The sequence below is a fragment of the Typopeltis vanoorti genome, chromosome 9, assembly GCF_054136105.1.
Source record: "Typopeltis vanoorti isolate ZY-2024b chromosome 9, IOZ_Tvanoo_1.0, whole genome shotgun sequence".
NCBI classification, from domain to species: Eukaryota; Metazoa; Arthropoda; class Arachnida; order Uropygi; family Thelyphonidae; genus Typopeltis; species Typopeltis vanoorti.
Window position 1 is genome coordinate 38,448,003 of NC_143557.1, and position 22,528 is coordinate 38,470,530.

The window sequence follows — 22,528 nt, forward strand, 5'->3', positions numbered from 1 at the left end:
TTTTATTTTCAATTGTGTGCTATGAAGTCGAGTAGGGATGTGTACGGAGAATTACACAGTATGTGATGACATAATAATCAGTTAGAACGAGCCTCAGTCACTCACAAGCCTTACCGATGTAGTGTGTTATTCAGAGTTTACTTCAATTACACCTGTTTTTTTATTATTATTATTATTATTATTATTTTGCTTTCTTTTTAACTATAACCCTTTCACTTTTCCAACAATGTCAAAAAGAAGCAACAGTGCAAAACCAGAAAATGAGCAAAAGAAACAAAGAAAAGTAATTACATTAGAGAAAAAATATGAAATTATTACCTGCCATCAGGCGGGTAGCACTGTTAAAGCCTCTTTCTGAGAAATTTTCTTTGGCCGCTTCTGCAGTTTGCACAATTTTAAAGGATGAAGAAAAATATTTGAAAGCAGTTAAAAATATGCAATCTATGGTTGCTTAATAAAGAAACAGGCAGTATAATTCCTCATATGGAAAAGCTGTTAACTGCTTGGATAAGCGACGAAACTCAACAATTAAATATGCCTATTACCTATACAACGATTTGTACTAAAGCATTAGTTATTTTTAAAATGTTGAAAGACCAAAAAGGTGATAACTGCAAAGAGACTTTTGCTGCAAGTAATGGGTGGTTTTGACCACTATAAAAAGTGAACTGGTTGGCATAACATTAAAGTACAAGGTGAAGCTGCAAGCGCCGACAGTGAGGCTGCAAAATCTTATCCAGAAAAATTAGAAGAAATAATTAAAAAATGAAATTACTTGCCATCGTAGATTTTTAACGTCAGTGAGACAGGTTTTTTTTGGAAACGGATGCCTGCAAGAACTTACATCGCAAAGAAGAATTCTCAATGCCATGTTTTAAAGCATCAAAAGATCGCATCACTCTACTATTAGGAGGAAATGCTGCTGGCGATTGCAAGTTAAAAACCTTTATTTGTACATTGATCAGAAAATCCAAGAAGCTTAAAAGGAATTAATAAAGATACTCTCCCAGTAATATGGAAGGCAAATAAGAAGGCTTGGCTCACAGGTTCCCTATTCGAAGATTGGCTTATGCATCACTTTGTTCCTGAAGTGAAACTTTATCTTGAGAAAAAACAAATTTCATTTAAAGTGCTTCTGATAATTGACTATACATCTAGCCATCCCTCATCAGTAGTTTACATTTGCCTTAATGTAGATATAGTCTTTTTACCTCCAAATACAACTTCTATTTTACAACTAATGGATCAGGGAGTGATTGTGATGTTTAAAGCACATTATCTCAAAGAGACTTTTGAAATGTTAATAGAATCAACTGATAAAGATGGAAACTTTTCTATCAAAGAGTTTTGGAAGTGATTCATCATTTTAGATGCAATGTGGATAACGCAGAGCACCTGGCATAAAGTTTTGGGAAAAAATATGAAAGGAGTATGCCATGAACTTTGTCCTTAGTTTAATAATGATTTCGAAGGCTTTGAAGACCCAACAAAGATTGTGAATTCTGAAACCCAAGTGATCTTAGGTATGGCTAACCAGTTGCAAATGGAAATTTCAGAAGGTGATGTTAATGAGTTGCTTCAATATCACACTATGGAACTCTCACCCAATGATCTCTTTGAATTAGAAGAAGAAGAAAAAGTCAAATAAGATAACAAATATGTAGCTCCAACTCAGTTTTTCATTTTAAAAGGCCTAGAATAAGCATTTAAACTTCTCAGAAAACTCCAGCAATCTTTGAATTGCAAGATTCAGACTTTGGACAATTTAGTAAATTTTCCCACAAAATGAATAATGCTCCTGCTTGTTATCGAGCCATTTTAAACGAAAAGAAGCATCAACGAATGAAAGTCAATGAAGCAGATGATACTCAAGGCCTCCAAACAAAAAAAAAAAAAGATGCATCCAAGCTTCCTAATATATTACCTCGACGGCTGCCAATTCACCCAGTGATATAGAAATGAGCTAATTTTTTTTTCAAAGAATCTTTTTTCGTTTAAAATTTTTCTTATGTTATTTTTTAAATATGTAAATCTTTGGCCAGAAAGGTCTTTTCTCATCATTTAATATCCATTTTATGTTTTATATATTCCTTCTTACAAAATGTAACTCTCTCTTATAGCATTATTCTTAGAAATAATTCTAAGGCAAATAAACTCCCGCTTTATGAATTTCTGATTTACAAATGGTCGCCAGAAACCAATTAATTCGTAAAAGCGGGAACTACCTGTATATGCTTTTGATAAATTTATAACTTTTTTGCCCATATTTACAATGGGAAACAGTATTATAGTAGAAGGATGTAAGCCTCATCCTCCTCTTCCAAATTTTATGCCTTTAAGTAATTCAAAGGTATTTTCTAATATACAGTATCTTAAAACAAACACATTTGTCCCCCACGCTATGCAGCTTTGGTTAGAATTAATAAATTAAAGTGTTCAAAGTTATCCTACAATTAATAGGCATTAGATTGATTAAGATGAGCATTGATATGCTATACATTCTTAAAACTTTCATACGTCGATAAAAAAAAATGCAAATCATACGGTCAAACTGACGAATTTTGTAGCGTGGGTTTCATAAGCCACGACAGCATACCTAATCAAAATGGACACGCAACACCACTGTTAGATATATATTTAATGTTGCATGACCTTTACCAAGAAAAAGTTCCATTACTAGTGATATTAAAAAAAAAAACATGTTTCATGATAACTTTTTTACCACATATGCAATTTTCACTACTGCTAAAAGCTTCCCTTGCCTACACCTTCGCTAGGTATCCTGTCCGTAATTCGCTAATGCATCTTCCATGCATCAAAATACTTTCCCTCCAAGAAAATACTTTTCCTTGGAGGGAAAGTATTTTGATGTCTCAATCACTTAAGACCTAACACCTGTACATCCTTATAGGACTTGACACTCCTCACGCCTCTACTTGAGATGGTTATAGCAAAAAAAGGCCAGCAGCGAGTCATATTCTTCTAAACTGTCTTTTAATGCCAGATTACAGGCATAATAATTTATCTTACCTTCATTTGCCCAACCCAGGTCTTGGTTCAATTCACAGAACTTGGATATCCAGGACTACCATCTCTTGATGCCAAAAGATCAGACTTTCTTATTGCCTACCTCAGTCCTGATATTTGGCTCTTTTCTCACTACCCATCCTTTTTGTTCTTGTTGGTTTTTTATGATGGTATATATTTCATCATGTCCTTTAACTGTAATGTTGTGGGTTCTAAAACAACATTGAGATATGTGTCATAGTCTCTCTGAACTCGCATCCAGTCCTACATAAAGTATCTATAATTATGCCTACCACAGGCTATTTGAGCCTTGGTAACAAGGGCATTTATCCTGGCCCTGACCAGATTACGCTGCTGGCCACATACCGCCACAGATGTTGAGAAGGAGCCCTCTCCAAGCTACTGAAGAACTTTCTGTCAACTGTGAGATATACGTTTTTCCCATCTCTTTCTGTCAAGAGAGTTAGAAACAATATACGTTCTTATCAAAAGCCCAACATAGTATTTTAGTTAATTCTCATTGAATCACAGGAGTTCTAAAGGCAGCTATGGTAAAAGGTGAAGATGAATTTTCAGGTTATTTAACCTTAGATATTTTAAGTGAGGAACCATCCATCTCAATGCAGGAATTCCTAATCCATCAGATTTAACAGCTGCATGCAACTGAAACATCAGTGTGGCGATTTAAGCCAAGATCTCACTGCTTGATGTACTTGTTCAGGATGGTCAAAGTTGGTTTTCATAATACTAAAGAATGGGATAATTTAGGTAGTACAAAATTTAATCATACAATACGTTGCTGAGGCATCAATGGAATTTTATGAAGTTTATCCAGAAATACTGAAAGTTGACTTGACCAAGGTCGTCATTGTTCAGCAAGTGAAAATGTAATCCCAAGTACTGCCACTCATCCAAAATACCAAAAGGTTTAAGAGAGCTGTTGGAAACATTAAATATGTAATCATTTATTTTCCTGTCATAACCTGGTGGTATTAGGATAATGGTAAGAGACTTGTCTTCATTGATAGCAAGACTTCTGGAGGTAAACTAAGCAGCCCAGTTAAACAACTCCTGAAGACCCATCTTAGTTTCAGCAACAAGTATCAAATCATCTGCAGATGCCATTGCTAGCATGACGTATAGAAAGAATAGACAATTTTATCTTCCATACTAATTGTAATAGATACTGTCCTACCACAGATGCGACAACCTTGGCTGGCACAGTGCCAAGAAGAGCCAATTCATGTTTGAAGGAGAGAAAGTAACAAGGTAATATATGAATTCATCACCAACATGCAAAATCACATACTTTATACATAAAATTTTCCAATTGTTGTACAAGCAAAATAGTTAACACTTTAAAAACTAGAATTTTCACAAAAGAAAAGCTAATTTTCCAATGTATAAACACTCATCATTGATTACCCCATTATCAGAATGGATTAGCCCTCTCCTGCCATGTGCAGAAGTGTCAAGAGGTCATGCATCTGTGGTCGGACAGTAACTCAGGAATATAATCTTTAAAAAGAACAGGGCAACCAAATCCTTAAAAGTGCTTCAAGAATAGCAGTATGAGAGACACTATCAAAAGATTTCTGTAAATCCAGCAAATCAATCATAAGTGTAACTTGCAATTGATGAGTTTCAGAAATCAAGGCAGTTAATATGATATTTTCAATTTTAAGATGAAGAAAAACAGTGGGGAAAATCACAAGGAACTATACTGCATCCCATTAGTGGTACTTTACTCAGCCAATAATTGCAGTTCATGTTCAGATCAGTGTACAGATGCACTATTCATAGGCACCATTTCATAAATTTATTTAGCATATGGGAAAAATACAATAAATTAATGTATGAGAAAAACTACAGACTGAGAATTCAGTTAACCAATTGATATCACTATCTGGGAGTAAATGCAAGTATCCGAAGCCTCCAGTCATCTTTGTAGTTGACCATAAGACCACAATGGACTAATAGGATGGACCAGGTGATAAACCTTTCATAATAAAAAGAGAATTTTATCTCCTTCCTGATTAATATTGCCTAAAGTGGGTTGTTTACATCACCTAACCGAAAATTTGGTATCTCCAGAATGCATCTTTCTAAATAGAAAATCATGAAACTGAACAATAAAATAATTTTCATAGGATAATATTCTAAAGAATTTGTATGTCATATTGCTTTTTTCTTTTTTTTCAAAGCCATGTGTTTTCCAAACTTTCCATAGATGATATTTTAACTCATTAATTATACAATGAATAATTCTCGTTCTGTTGGTGACAAGGCAAGAGGTAAGCTATAGAATACATGTTCTGATGTTTCCAATCTGTAGCATGTGCCAGAAACATTTGTTTTCATGTTTTGTGTGTGGGGGGGTGGTTGCGTGCATGCACAAACATGTTATAATTCTTATATTGTATCCTTGATTGTCTGTGACAAATGAAATATTGGAAGTCATTAACATTTTATTAAGTTATTCATTATGCTGACTACATTCCATTAAACTGAAAAATAACTTCAACCAGCACTTAAGCCTAGATACATAGCTGTGATTTTATTCACTGCAAAATTTTTATTGAATTCTGAATTTAATGTGTATGTGTATGTTGTCAAAAAAATGAATTATGTTTAACTTATTCTTATAAAAAGAAATTGCTGACTAAAATATAAACATCCAATTTTGTAGGTAGGGGCACAATATGTAGATAAAGAGCCACAACATGATATATTGTATTTTAATTGTTTTGTATATTTAATTTTTCTTCTAATTTTGATTTAAATAATAAAAAATAAACTCTCAGTTATTATTTAATCAGTTTATTTTGTGGAAACCTGAATTATAATTAGAGTATTAATCTAGTATAAGATAATCATGAGAAAACTATGTTATGAATAAGACATCCTTGTTTTCACTTTTGTATGATGATCCCATCAGACACACTCTAATTGTATTTTTTTTCCCCTCTCCTGAGATTCAACAATGAATTTTATTTTATCTGAGAAGAAAGATTCTTTTCAAAAGAAAACAAATATTTCAAAATAAAACATATTAAAAGCTCAAATAGAAATCCTATTCCAGATTTTTTTCTGAAAATTATCTGGTTGTATATAATAAAACATATGTCACAAAGTCTGAGAAAAATTTCGTGATCACTTTTTTTTCTTTTGTTTCCACTTTCCCCTTGTACAGAAACCAATTTGAAGAAACAAGGTCTCTTACCTCTAACTTTTCAGAATCCTGATGACTATAACAAGATTCATGCTTCTGATAAAATCTCATTGCTGGGACTTAATGATCTTACACCAGGCAAGGTAGGTTATTTACATAAATATTTAAATATTATCAAACAGTTATATTAAACTGGGATGAAGAAAATTTTGTTTCAACTGCTGAGTTCAAAAAAGCAAGTCCATCATAGAACAAAATATTACATGTTACGAAGGTACACTGAAAAGTTGTGATAATCACCATGAAAGAATTGAGGTAGAACCGTGTAACTTACAATATATTCTACATATTCTCCACAAAGTGTTATTTACTTCTTACAATGCTGCTGCATCATTTGCAATACTCAGATAAAAAAAAAAATTTCATTGTTGCACAAACCAGTCCTCAGCTGCAGATATGATTTCATCTGTGGTAAATTTTGTTCCTTTCAAGTGTTTCTTTAAATTTGGAAATAATCAGATGGGGCCAGGTCTGGTGAATAGGGTGGTGAGGCAAACATTGAAAGTGCAAGTTTTGTATTGTCTGTAAGGTTTCATGAGCAGGTGCGTTGTCCTGTGAAAGCAACACTCCTCTGCTCAGTTTCACATCACGTTTTCCTTCAGAATTTCTGAATAAACTGCTGCAGTAACAGTTTTTTTTTTTTTTTTTTCAGGTACTTGGTAAGGATTACACCATCCATATACCAAAAGATAATGACAAGAACCTTCCCTGGTGACTTTTGGGTTCAGAACTTCTTTGGCCATGGAGAACTTTGTGTTTCCACTCCACTGACTATTGTTTGGTCTCTGGGTCATAGTGATGCAGCCATGTGTCATCAACAGTCACGATACGAGTGAGAAAAAAAAATTTTTTAATTGCACCTGATTTTTCAAACATACCCCAAATCCTTTGAGATGACAGCACACATTCTCTCTTTTGGTTGGCATTCAAACATTTGGAGACCCACTTGCTGAGAGCTTCTGTATGTCCAGATGTTGGTGGATAATGATCCCAACTCATTCCCTGGATATCCTTAGCGTCTTTGCAATGTTTTTGCAAAGACTGGTATTCATCTATCATCAAGAATCATGGCATGCACTTCATCAATGTTTTCAGGTGTTGAGGTGTGGAAAGTCTTCCTGACCTGGGGGGATCTGTTGTCAGGATGCACCCATCTGGCCACTTGGATATGCTAGGACACAGTCCCTTAAAATCTCACACAAAGTTTGGTGAATCTCAATTGTGGACTTCTTGCTGCATGAAACACTTGACAGCCTGCAACTCTGTGTCTTTGAATTTCTTCAAAACCTCTGACATGTCTTCTTATATATCCTAAAAGAAAAGGAACAAATTTGATGAAACATGGGAGTTTTAAGATATATTCTTTCTTGTGGTTATATTAGTTTCTTTATTATCGTTTTTGTTCTAGGTATTTTTCGAAACTATTCAGCCCCCCCCCTCTACAAATTTTCTCCTTTGTATCTGTGTAGTAATTTTCTCTGTTAAGAATTGATATACTCAGTATTATCAGCTGGAATTAATCCCACTGAATTACAGTTTCCTTTCAGTATTTATAAATATATATTTCATGTTTTTTTTCCACAGTTTTACAACACAAGACACCAATAAATATAATATATATATTTACTTAGTTACTGATATTTTGCTGGTTTTTGTAAATGACAACACAATTTGTGTCATCCCTTGTCGGAATAGAGAGAGAGAGAGGGTGACAAGTATTAATTTGATCTTTAAAATGACTGTCACCCAAAATTTTGGTCAATTGATACAGCCATATGTGTTGAAGTTTGGGAAATGTTTTAAAGCTGCTTTCTTTTGCTTTCTTCCATATAATGCTTATGGGATTTGAGAGGTCAGTGAAACAAAAAACAGTTGAGGAAACACTACTCACTGTTTTGAGTATGCAGGTTGGAATAAACTAATGGTAACAAGATTTTCAAGTGTATTTTGCAAGTATCCATTTTGTCTGACTGTTTTTGTCCATCCAGATTTTAATGAAATTTTGGATTGATAGATCACATTATTAGTACATTTCCATTGAATGAAACCATAATTTGTCTTTTGTAGGAGTAAAAATTGGTGAAATTTACAAAGTAAAAGCTAGACCGAATTTAATGAAGTTGTAATGAAGTTGTAATTTATCCTTTCTGTACAATAAGGAATAATGGATAGAACTCAGTATAACATAGAATTTAATGAAACTTTGTATTTAAAATGGATTCTAAAATTGTCTCCTCGTCACAGTTTTTGTTTTTAGTGGCAAAATTAGGAGATGATTAAGTTAAATAATGCCTGTCAGCAGCACATAAGCCAGAAACAGCTCATGTGTTATGCTCAATTGCTTCTGTAACAAATGTTGCTTTGCAGGAATGCTGTATTTTTACTCATTTTTTTCCCTCCTCATGTACTTATCCTTAAAACACTTCTTTTATCCTCATGTTTTGAGGCAGGTATCTGGCATGATAGGTGAATTGATCACTCCAGAAAAGCTGATGGTTGGATAATCATTGTCTCAATATCAGTACAGCTTGCATTAATTTTCTATAATCTCTAAACTGACTTATCAGAAAATTCCATCTCTAGAATGTATCCACAATAGACTGATTTATAGAGTATATCATTTTGTGCTGAAAATTGCTGTCCCAACACAAAAGAAAGAAATTCATTTTTAATGTAATGATGTCTGAGAACTAGAATGAACACATCATTCCATCCTCCTCCACACACACACACACACACACACCTTTTTATCATAATAGAACATCCCTTTAGTTAGAAAAGAATTGAGTTCAAATTCACATCATGATTGAGATTTTCCAACTTTTTCCATGGACTGTGACCTAAGGTAGGTAATTTTAGCAAGGAGGTCTGTTATAAAACAAGAATGGCAGCAAGAGACATGATGGATTTTCAGCTAGTGAAGAAGCTGCCTGTTGGTAGCCTTCATCATCAATTTAAACTGTATTGAGGTGAGCGAAATGGGATGACTAGTCTAATGACTAACTTTATCTCCTTCTTTTAGGAGCAGGCTGGATAAAAGCTTGCTCCTGTGCTGATAGATGAGTACAACTGGAGGAGTTCCATCTGGGTTGGAGGCCATATTAGTATGAAGACTGTTAAGTATTTTTTGATGTCCTTCTGGCAAAATATCAGAGGAGATATATACTGTGAATAGAAGGATATTTGCCTTTGTTTTCTTAATAGTTGCAGGAGAAGACTGATTTCAAGAGGTTTACCTTATCTTTAAATCTTCCATTATTCCATAAGGATGAGAGAGAGAGAGAGAAGTGGAAACTTAATAAGGCAAAATTTGCCCAACAGCCTTGACAAAGGACTTAGGAAGGCCCTGATTGTGTTTTTTTTTTTTTTGCATTGTTATGGGCTGTAATATAAGCTGATTGAGAAATTGGTGCCTTTAGCTTGAGCCACTGAGTGTATGCCTCATTTTCAGCTTGGACTGCTTTGACTCACTTGTTGGAAAACCAAGGCTTGGATAAGGGTTGGGGATTTTGAGCAGAATAGGAAATAAAGGAACTCATTACAGCAAGAATAATTTTTTAGATCAGAGCATCAGGGAAGCAATGATGAGAAAAGGCCAAGAATGTTGAGAGAATGATGGGGATTATCTGGAATTCTGATGGATAGGTTAACAATTTCTGTTACATGATTACTGACAGCAAGCAATTTAGCTCCTCACCCAGCTTGCTGTGTGAAATGAGAGGAGAGCCAGTCAGGTTTATAGACATTGAAATCTCTGAGGAAGATTATTCCACTGGTGATTAGGCTATAGGTAATCAAAGAAATCAGAATTAGGAGAGCAATGAAGGTAAGGAAATTATGAGCTAAAGCAGATTATGCAAAGGAGATCCTACCTGTTCTACTCTTCTTACAGAAGGTATCATACTTGATGAACTATGGAAAGCTTAGGTGAGCTGTAGTCGTAGAAGGTGCAAGTTGAAGTTCAGTGATGAATAACAGATTGGGTCTGTAGGTGGTACATATAGTCTAGTAAATATAAACAGTGACAAAAAAGCATTAGATTAAATAATTTGCAAGTATTGAAACAAAGCTAGTTGTTGCTATCATGTTGTGGCATAAAGCATGCCATATCCCAGCTCCACAGTTGTTAAATTTTTGAAGAAGCAGATGAAACTTGGTACAAGATTAAACCTTGGTTTTTGATACACTGTATATGGGGGTGCAGAGCATTTCTGAGGCTTTAAATTTTTTTTAGAAAATGGTTCTGATCACTATAGTGCATTTCTGTTTTTTCCAACTTGTCAATTTCCTCTACATGTTCTGACATCTGGATTTCTCCAGACCATCATGTCTGGCCTACATTGCAAATGCCACAAAAGCATAAAGTCCGTTAACTTCTGATTTCTTTATGGAAGGATGTGAAGGTTTTGGTGGATGTAAGAACCTGGAAAGCTTTTACATTTGAGTAGAAGCCACTCTGACATTGTGATTACAAAGCATCACTGCAATTTTGAAGTAAGGCAATGAGATTGCATTTTTGAAATCTTGTTTATTAGAAGCTGTCTAAAAATTTTTTAATCATCTTCAGTTCATACCTACCCACTGAGGAAGAGAGTGTGTCTAAGGTAATAAAGTTCATTCTCATTTGTGGTTGGTTTTTGTTATACTGAAAAGATCAACCTTTTATTTTCTTACCCAGTCACTTTGAAAGGATGTCAAGGAAGAGTAATTTTTTTTTTGATCATCCAGATCTCAAGTGAATTTAATGTTTGTCCCTGATCAAGTAATGGAATGTCATCAATGTAATTCAACTTTCTGCAAAGTTTTTGATTTTTCAGGATATTTTTAGGTGGCATTCTTTTTGAAGTTTTCAATAAAGTAATTTGCTAGGACTGGTGACATGATGGAACCCATGGAATGTCCTTGTTTGTTTGTTCCCAGTTTATACCCTGAAATGTGAACATGTTTTCCATCCACTGTTTGAATAGTATTCCAAACCATGTCGGAAAGAATAAGTCAATGAAGAAAGTACGCTATGTTGTCCATATGGACATTGGTGAACATACAGACCATATTTAAATCGTCAGGAAATCTGAAGTTCCTATTTTTTTTAATTTTAATTTTTTCTATAAAATGTATTAATGATCCAGATTTCTTCATTTGTAATAAGACTTAATTGTCAACAATTGGTGCCCAGCACCCTTCTAGTAGTCAGTGGAAATTTTGATGTAATATACAGGATATTTCAGAACATTGTCTGTGGAGTTTGCATCTCATAGCATAACATAAGACTATGATTATGCATGAAATTCAAATTCTATTTGAATTTTATTTTCCAACATATTCTTTCACAGTAATTCATTTCAAAGTGTTCAGTTATATTAAACTCTGTCATTGAAGCCACCAAGAACTACTGTCCTGTCGACATCCACACTGCACAGTTCATCTTCATATTTACTGAACCAACTTCTCAGTCTTCCTCTTTTGTATCTTGGAAACAGACTTCTTCATACTGCTTCCCCTGAAGACTCACCTCCAGGAACACTTCATCATTGTCAAATTCCTGACATGTACTATCAAAAGATGTGCAGGATATTATGATAGAAATACATGAAAAAAATTATACAATTACTAACTTTCTATCAACAAATTTAAGAATCTCCTCCTAATTAATCTGTTAAGATTTCAATATTATCAGTTCTTATATTTCTGTCTTCTAAGGGCACTTCTTACTGTATGAATCCATGTACAGGGTGTTTCAAAAGGGGATATGCAACTTTGAATAACAATGGAAGGTAAATAGCAATAGATGAACAATTTTTATTACTGTGCAAATGTAGCATAACACTTGAAGTTTCAATGCAGACAGTTAAAGTTCGATATGACTGCCTCCAGTAATTCTGGAATGCAGCTCATTCAAAATGGCTGGTAGTGGTGGTACAAACACTTGATCTTTCACAAAGCCCCACAAGAAAAAATCTAATGGTGTAAGGTCGAAGGAACGCAGTGGCCATGCTACAGATGCCTCTCTACCAATCCATTTGCCTTGAAAATGGGTGTCAAGGTACAACCTTACATCTGTCAGGTAATGAGGAGGTGCTCCATCTTGCTGGAAATGTAAGCGTCCATCGTAGTCATCATTATTTAATTGTGGTATTAGGTACTATGTAGCATGTCCAGATACACACCACCAGTAACAGTAGACACTGAAAAAAAAAAGGGTCCATACACTTTCTTCTTGCTTAAAATGGCGCAAAAAAATGTTAGCCTTTGGGGTGCCACTAACATGTTCTATGATGGCATGTGGATTTTCATTTTTCCAAAATCTTCAGTTGAGTTTACTTGCCCACTTATGTGAAAAGTGCAGTTGTCACGAACAATCGTGTTCAAAAAAAAAAGTCCTCATTTTGTTCTATCCTACTGATAATTTCAGTACAGAAATCCTGCCATATCTTCTTAAAGTCTTTCTTCAAATTGTATGAGGGTAAATTTGTAAGGCCTTAAATGTAGACACTGTCGTAAAACATGCCATACAGTCACATTGGATTCCAATTTGACAAGACACCCGTTTCGTTGACTTTCCAGGGCTTCTCTGGAAACTTTCCCAAACTTCTTCCATCACAGCATCGGCAGCAAGTTGCCTTCCTGTTGAACTAGAGTGGTGCACAGAACAGCCTGTTTCCACAAAATCAGTTTCTCAAACAAAAACACACAATGTGCTCGCTCTGCCCCATGAAAAGCCGACATGTTCAAATGGTGTGAAGTATCACACCATTCAGTGTTGTCATTTGGTAATAAAGTTACATGAATAAAAATTGATGTGTGTCACTACATTATGACACTCACTCAGCTTTTGTACGTCTTCTGAGTTATTCTCTGTTCCCCTTTGCAGGAGAACAGAGAATAACTCAGAAGATAACTGGTATTTTTCTGGTATCCTGATAACAGAAGATAACTGGTATTTTTCCTGCTATCCTGACAGAATTCCTCTAATCTTTCTCAGAACTCTCATATCTGTGGTATCCAGTCTTCGATCTAGCATTTTATTTCTAACTCAGCTCTCAGATCCACAAATTAAAATTGGTTCAAACACTGTCTTGTATACATCAAGTTTAGTGTTTTGATTAGTTTCACTCTTATTCCAAAAAAATTTATTCTCTTTCTATTGCCATATTTAATTTGCCATCTTCACTTTTCTGCCTAAAAAGCTGAAATGTTTTCTTGTTCTATAGGTTCTCCATTCAAGAGTAACTTTCATTGTTTTCTTCTTAATTGTTCATTTTCTTAATAAATTTATTACAGCAATTAATCAGTTTAGGAAGGGAATCCTGCAGACTTGTATCAGATTTATTTAAGAGAATAACATCGTCTCCATAAAGTAAAGAGCTGAGATTAACATCTCCAATTTTGATATCAGGTTTTAATGCAACTTTCTTTCATAATGTGATCCATTGAGATGATTAATAACAGAGGGGATAACCTGTATCTTTGTCTTACACCTGATTTAACATCAAGCCTTCCTGTACCTCCTTCAATTCTAACTGCTGACTTACAGTAGCAAACAAAGTAATCTACATACTCATGTTTAAAAGAAAAAGTTTAATTTTGCAAGGAAATATGTATATAAAAAAAATTAGTTATAATTTTAAAAATTTATAAGTTATAAACTCCAACTATATCTAATAATTTATTTGTGCTCCTCTGTTCCTTATTAATTCACTAAGGCATGGATTCTACCAACATAGAACACATTTTTTATTTTCTTAATTTTCAAAAATTGATGTTTCACTACATTATGACACTCACTCAGCTTTTGTATGTCTTCCAAGTTGTTCTCTGTTCAGTGTTACGATTATATGATTTGTAACATGATCTTGAAATGCAAAACTGAAAATAGGGATTATTCTAAAATTTGGTATCCTTTTATTAATGTTTCAGTGGTTCAGCTGACATTTCGCTTAGTCTTAGAAACACTGAAATTTTATTATCATTGGAGAATGTGAGGGGGGAAATTACATTGCATCTTCTCTTAAACTCATTCACATTAGATGCACTCAACACTTCAACAGGCAAACTGTCCAACTCTCTCACTACTTTGTTAGAGAATCTAGCTCTTACCCCTTTCTTAACTCTTGTAGAAAGGCTTAGACGTTGGTTATAGATGCTTACCAAATAACTTAAGGAAATTACAACGTATAATAGAATATACATTAAACTAAACTTTAATATATATCCAATATTTCGGCAACGTCACGTTGCCATCTTCAAAAGGAACTTAAAATAAAGACACGTGCATGCAGGCACTAAGCACAGTAAATGAGAATGAAGCGAGGTAGCTATGGTTTTCCTAAAAGTCCTGATGGTGCCCCCTAGCAAGCTATGTAGGTATTCTTGGCCGTTGGGCTGAAGGTCTCCTGATGTAAGCCTCCCAAATTTGGGGCAGTCTCATGCAACCAAACTTGTTGAGGTTTGGCATGTTTCTAAGGGCTGAGGCTGATTCCATGAATAGTCTTTCATATATGAACTTGCTCCGGTGTATTATTGTGGCTTTCTTCCACCGTACTCTGTGGCGAGAGGATACACGCCAGAGTCTGCAAGATTTAAGGTAACCAGTCTGATTCACTCTGTACATTAATGACAACATTGGGAAGGATTTGACAGGTGACATACAGCCATTTGCTGATGATGCAAAGATAGGTAGGGTAATCAGGAATGCTGCTGAATATGCAGTACTTGCAGAATGATTTTAATAGGCAGGAATTGTGGGTATGGGAAAATGGATGTCAGCAAATGTAAAGTCGTTCACTTTGGCGTGATTAGATATTCAATTCCGTATTATATTGGTGGGATTATGCTAGAAGAAACTGATGAGGCTAGGGATCTTGAAGTGTTAGTAGATAGGAAGTTGAAAATGTAGCAAAGATTGCTAATACAACTCAATAGATCATTGCAATGCTGAAATGAACGTTCACATGTAAAGAGGCAAAATGGCATCTTACGAGGCCTTGATAAGACCTTCCTTGGACTATTGTGTTCAGGTCTGGTCTCATGGTTTCCGTTCTGATTCTGATACAGTGGAGAGGTGCAAAGGAGAGTGTTAACAAAACAGGATTGTGAAATACTGATTATGAAGACAGATTGAGAATTTGTAGGCTGTTACACACTATCAAACAGGAGAAAGAGGGGTAATATGATTGAGACTTAGACTTCTGAGAGGGTCATACAGGATTTCAGTTGATGGAATTTTTTAATTTATGGAGGATTGGGGTGGGGGAGCCTCCATAGATAAGTCTGTATAGACGAAGCCCTTTGGGCAGAAAGACCTGGATTCGATTCCCATCAGTGACATGAGGAACCTTTATCTGGTCTCTTTTGACTAAAGGTGAGTTAACCGGTCTCATACGGAGGTGACCCCCCCCCCAAGTAATTCCCGTTTTTCATCCCTCAAAACAGGCAAAAACTTGTCCTGTGAACACACGCACGGCTACAGAAAAGGAAGGCAACAGGAAATCGCCTTGCTCATAAACATTTCCCTAGTAAGGTAGCATACAGCTACCCTCACAAGCCATATGGCTGAAGGGATGGGATAGGATAGGAGGGTGGGGAAAGGACAAGAAAGCATCCTTGGAAGCTGAGAATGAATGCCATTAAGAAGGGGGTGAGGGCTAGAATTTTTCTCTCAAAGGGTGGTGCGTGATTGAAATGGATTGCCATTGGATGCTGTGAGTGGAAGCAGTGTGAATAAATTCAAGAATAAGTATGATAGCTGGTGCATGTAGTATGTGGCTTCCCTCAATGAGTCCCTGACTCCCTGGGGGGTTTCTCTTAATAATAATATTTTATACCTCATGCTGATTCTAAAAATAGTCTCTCAGACTTAATAACTACTATTGTACAGCACAGTAGACTTCCATTTAATCCTGTGCAGGAGTATCCAGAGAATGGTCTACCAGTCATGAACTGCCATACACCTGTATGGCAGTTCATGACTTTGAACTGCATAAGAACTACTCAAATGTAGTAGTTCTTATGCTCTTCAAAGATAGTCATCCAGTCTATGCAAAATAGACTAAATTTCAGGCACAAAAAACTTCACAAACTCCAGGATGTACAAGGGAATGAAGCTGATCCTTAGGAGAATGGATGAAGGTTGCTAGCTGTATGTGTGGTTTGAAAGTGGCTTGGAGATTATATTTTCAGATAACTTCAGCTCTCTTTTCCAGAGTACCTTGAATATAAGAAGTCATTTCCTGAAGCAACAGAATGAGAAATGCAGATAGCTTTGCTGTGGTCTTGTGTTTTTATTTCAGTTAGAATGTGTGAAGCATGTATTTGATAAGACTCTTATAAGCATATATTTTATAAGAGTTTCACCCATTGGTTAAAAAGGGTTCTGAAGTTATGTAGCAAGAGCTGTGTCCTTTGAACAAATAGCTCTGGTTCTTGCTACAGAACTCCAGCTACCTTCACAACACTTTCTTGTTGGGATGGGTGATGATGATTACTTATGTAAGTTCCTTTCAGTGTGTAAGTTTCTTACAAACAAGAAAGGATATGAGCCATTTAGTAGTCATGTAACTAATATGCCTCGGCCAAATAGTAAATATATCATATAACAGTCCTCTCCACTCCTCTTTTTCATTTTCAAAATCTTGTAATGCTCTGGTAATTCATGCTTTAAGATCTTTAACAAATGCCTTAAACACTGATCTCTTTTACCATTTTCCAGAGGGTGAGGATAATCTGGTGAATTTTAATATTGCCAAAATATATTCCTATCTTATTTCCAGAAAGAAAGACCATGCCTCACTCTGTCACAATATTATTCTTGCCAGGATTAGTTTTTTTTTTTTTTTCCTTGAGTTTTAATCTTACATTTGACCTATCCTGGCATAAGCAGATCAGATCCATAGCCTCTATGGCCTCCAAAAAGCACTTCTCTTGATGCTTCACAAAGCTGAAATCCACCTGACCTTAGAATAGTTCCTACCTTTGGAGTGGTGCACATAAGAACCCTCCTCTCAGAATTCTTGAATGTATTTAGAAGCAGGCAATTAATTTAACTGGTTACTCCTTTCTCACTGACTCCTCAGTCACTTTCTCATAGACACCATTGCTGCATGATGTCTCTTTTTTTTTTAAATAAGTATTTCCATGGGCTCTGCTCCATTAACCACTAATCTGGCTACTACCATCCCTCCATTTTCCTCTAATTGTGCACTAACATACTGGTGAACACCTTGTACAGTCATTGAACTAACTTCTCATTTTCTGCTTACCTCCCTTACACCTCTGTTCTTTGGAATGTTTTTCCCCATACTGTTTTTTCTGATGATAATAATCCTCAGGTCTTCAAGAAAGGCATCAACAAATTTCTTTCTTCTTTCTTGCCCCTGCATGGCACTATTGTGTCATATGTCTTGGGACCTTTCATGTGGGAGTTGATATTTAAAAAAAAAAGAAAAGCATAGCCAAACTGTTGGTTTGTGAGTACGTGGTTTCTAGCTTTTCTATGTTGAAAATGGTAGGGGGTGGGGGCATTGCAGTCTCATTTAGCTGTTTGTTTATTTTTCCTTTCCATGAAAAAATAACCTGAACGTATTTTGGATTTGAATGATTCAAGCTATCGAAGTCAGGGAAATGTAGCTTAGGGTCAAGAGTGTCTGGTTGTAGAGTCTTTCAGAAGATTCATAATTTTTAGAATTAGTCATCTATAAAAGTCTTCTAACTTCGAGAAGTATGGCTGCATTCATTTGCCAAAGATTATCTGGCACTTAAAAGGCTGCTATAGGACTATCTTAATAGATGCAAGTTAGGAGATCTAAAAAAGGCAATTCACTTGTTCATCCTGCTAATAATCTTCACTTCTCTGTATTCAGAAAGAAAATACATACTGGACTTTACATTCGTCCTCTTTCACACCATCATAATTGTCAAAAATCTGGCACCATTAAGACTTTAGTACATCGAACACACTCTCTTTGCTATACTGAATTGCTGCTCTCACAAGAAGTAAATCACATCAAGTCCACCTTCTTTACTAATGGTTTTACCAAATCATATGTAGACAAGATGATAAATAATTATAGTTTTGTGTGTCACTATTCCCTATGTTAAAGGTGTCCCAGAAGATAGTGAAAGTACTTAGATCTGTTGGCCTTCAGGTGTCCTTCCATTCTATGAGATCCCATAAAATAGAGCAGTTTGTTTGATTAATGAGTTATCTTTCTCATAGATGTTCATTTTTTATATCAGTAATTCTCCCACTCACCTCCAGATATGTTAAGATATGCTACTACACATACTGATCCCAGAATTGGAAACCTATATACAGATATACAAGGGTGGTCTGAAAAGTTCTCGACCTCAGCCATAGATGACAACACTATTGGCAAGAGATTTTTTTTCTAAATTGGTACATCTGTAATAAGCATCCATGTGTTTATTTTATGCAGCTGTCTGAAGCAAAAGTGTTGTCTATATCCCTTAAAATTGATAAAATTGAGTATTATGCGGTTATAAAATTCTTCGTGAAAGGTTTAACGCCAAAAGAAATTAATTTGAAGTTCATAAAAGTTTATTTATGGGCACTATTCTCCTTCGTTTTCGACAATTAAGAAATGGGCCGCCGAGTTTAAATATGGCCGTACCAGCCCTGAAGATGATCCACATGTCCAAAAAGTGTAACAATACTTTTTGTTATCACTGATAATAAAGAAATCGTTGATCAAGTGCACGATATGGTATTGGATGACCGACGAGAAAGTGCGTGAAATTGCTGAGGGTATAGGCATTTCAAAAGAAAGTGTAGAATATATTTTGCATGAAGAATTGCGTATGAAAAAGCTTTGCACAAGATGGGTGTTGTGCTTACTCACAGCAGATCAAAAACGCACTTGCATGAATATCTCTGAACAGTGCTTGGAGCATTTTAACGAGAATAAAACTGATTTTGTGCATCAATTTATTACAATGGATGAGACTTGAATTCACCATTACACAGCAGAATCAAAACAGTGGACAGAAGCCAGTTCTTCAGCACCAAAGAAGACAGACACACCAGCATCCAAACAGCAGTCAAAACAGTGAACAGAAGCCAGTTGTTCAGCACCAAAGAAGACAGAGTTGGTTCCATCAGCAGGAAAGGTCATGGCATCGGTTTTTTGGCACACTAAAGGCATTTTGTTTATTATCTTGAAAAGGGTAAAACAATAACCAGGCAATGTTATTCTGATCTTTTAACCAGACTAGATGAAAAAATTTGTGAGAAAAGACCTGGTTTGCAGATGAAAAAAAATCATCTTTCATCAGGACAATGCATCTGCCCACAAAGATGTTTTGGCAATGGGAAAATTAAGGGATCTGCCCTATGAATTGTTGGAACATCCACCCTATTCCCCAGATTTGGCTCCCTCTGACTTCTATCTCTTCCAAAAACTAAAACTCTTTCTCACTGGTCAGCATTTTTGTTTGAATCAAGAAGTGATTGCAGTTGTAGAGGGGTATTTTGCAGATCCTACTGAGAACCACTACAGGGACAGGATAATGGCACTGGAGCATCGCTAGAATAAATATATTAGTCTTAAGGGAGATTATGTTGAGAAATAAAAATAATTTTGAAACTATAAATTTGTTTTTTCATTGTTAGGCTTTTCAGAGAAAAGCCTAACAATGAGAACTTTTTTTCTGAAAAGTTTCAGAGAACTTTTCAGACCACTCTCATATGTAACATCACTTATGCAGCATACTTGCAAAATACTTGGTCACATGTATCACTGCATGTTCTAGGCAACTATTTGAGAATACTGCTGGTCGGTAAATTGTCAATAGTGTCAATCACAATGGGGAAAAAAAAGGCTGTTTTGGAGTTCGATAAAGAGCTTATTATGAGTGCCCATCATGGCTGGAGCCAGGATTTTGAAAACAGCAGAGCTGACTGGTTTCTCAAAAGGTGAGATATTCCAGGTGTTTAACCAGTGGTAAAATAATCCACATTGATTGCCTTAAAGGCGTAACTGTGGTCCTAAGACATTCTTTCAGGAATGAAATCACTGTCTTATTAGAAGGTTTTGTACAGACAAACAACTTCCTGTATGCAGTAGTTGACTGAAGCATTTTTATATCTCACTGAACTATGTGCAGGAAATTGAAGAGAATCAGTATTGGCAGTTGCATGCTTCTGCAAAGAACTAGCAAGTTAGTCTACAGTGGCGTCAGGAACACAGTGCCGAGACACTAGAAGACTGGAAAAAAGTCATGTACTCCAGTGAGTCACAGTACACCCTGTTCTGTACCGATGTTAGGCAGAGAGTTTGGTGAGAGCCCAGCTTGCTTTATAATAAACACAACTAGAGGTTCTGGAGGTGTCATGGTGTGGAGGCATGTTCTAATGATGTGGAATGGGTCCACTGATATTGCTGGAAGGTCAGGTGTTCTCCATGGAATATCTGAGCAATGTTGACATTTTAACTAGTATGCGACAGTTGTTTCATGGACGACAGGGCTACTGTCCATCGCACAAGAATTGTTCGGCAGTGGTTTAGTGAGCATGATAGTGACTTCCACAATCTTCCCTGGCAACAACAAAAACAAACCTGTGAACACAGTCCTCTTATCATGAGTCAGTTAAAAGATTGTCTAGTATGGTGTAGATGCAATCCAACACCTTGTGGAATCTATGCCAAATCCCATATGTGCTATAATTTAGGATAAAGGAGGTTCAATATGGTATTAAATAAGTTTCTAAATCTGTGATCAGTATTGTGTAGTAGCTAGTTGCCATCCCTTTATAGTTACTCCAAAGTCACAGGATATTTTTTCTTGTTTATTCCTTCTGCTGTGGCCCTTTCAAATAACATACATTCTTATTTCTTTAAAAAAAAAATTCAAATATAACTTTGAGTTTTTTAATTTTCTAATCAACCTTTCGGAATTGAATCACCTTTGACAACAACAACAGAACCTACTTTCTCAATACTACGACTGTTCCATTCCCAGGAGAATGATATTAAAGATATTGCTTGCTCACACACACAGAATACTGAAGTATTACAGCTTTTACAATTTTAAATGTGTCGTGTTAATACATAGTCTAGTGAAAATATGAGGAACACATTCTGACAGTTTGTAGACCCTCTTACTGCCACTATGCATCATGGATCTCTGCACTTTGAAAGTTGCAGGAGGCATGTTATATCACATCATCAGAATTGCTCTCCATAGATCTCATGGAGAATTTAAATGCCAGGTCTCTTAAGCTGTTCCAGAAATGTTCAAATCCATAAACTTGGCAGCCATGGTAACAACACATTGAAATTGCTGTTGTGATCACCAAAACACGTGACATGGCATAGTGCATTGCATATTCTACTATAACACACCTGTGCCATCCAGAAAGCCAGAAAATAAAATTTCAGCCTCACATTTTGAACATTTTCCGCTTGCTTGAATACATTGCAACCATTACTTTGTCATGTGCCCTAGGTTGGCAGCACAATGCTACTTATAAGTGATGAATAACCCCCTACAAAGCAGGACCATTCAATTCATGTGAATAAGGAGTATAGGAAAGGTGAGAACAAGGGGAGGGGGTCACCTCTTCCTGCCAAAAGAGGTGACTCTTATCCAGAATGACTCTCAAAAGGCCTACAGAGAGAGACTGCACCACTTCCTCCCCCACCAACCAGAACTCTGTTTTGACACTCTTTGTTATATGGAAAGGAAAAAGGGAGTTGTAAAAGTTGTTGAGAATAATCCTGACTCTTGGGTTTCCAAAGAATCTATCATTATGCTGCAAGTAAAAGAAAGAGTGAATTTGAAAGAATAACTCTACTGAATGCAGATGGTATACAGGTGATTGATGCAGAAGTTATTGTTCAACTAATGAGCAGCCATTTTGCTAAAAGCCATCATTCTGGTATATGTAACACTGAACTCGCAGCCATCTCTTCACTGTATGAGGAAACTCATGTGGATGAGGGGAAAGTATTAGAGCTGTTGCACAAACTGAATAAGAATTCGGCAATAAGGACTGATGGGATATCAGCACAGGTGCTAAAAGAGTGTTCAGCTGAACTGAACACTCTCTTTTAGCATCTGTTAAGAAAAACCCTGGTTTTTCAAAAAGATCCACATACCCCTTGCCTCGCCAATAATTCTCCAACATTGCTCTACTTTCTTTAATCATACTCCCATCAGGAGCATGCCGGCCATGTGTACGATGCACACAGGCACCAGGATAGTAAAGGCACCAAAGAGGAGGAAATACTTTAAAGAAACGTTTTTTTGAAG

General features: G+C 35.9%; 1 protein-coding gene across 1 annotated transcript in view; it reads left to right on the top strand.

The window, feature by feature from the left end:
* LOC150102982 (aconitate hydratase, mitochondrial-like) overlaps nucleotides 1-22,528 on the top strand; it is a 451,613-nt gene that overhangs the window by 426,955 nt on the left and 2,130 nt on the right. The window contains exon 21 of the mRNA XM_090398314.1: nucleotides 6,221-6,342. Coding sequence (XP_090254440.1) covers nucleotides 6,221-6,342 — 122 coding nt within the window. The remainder of the gene's footprint in view (nucleotides 1-6,220; nucleotides 6,343-22,528) is intronic.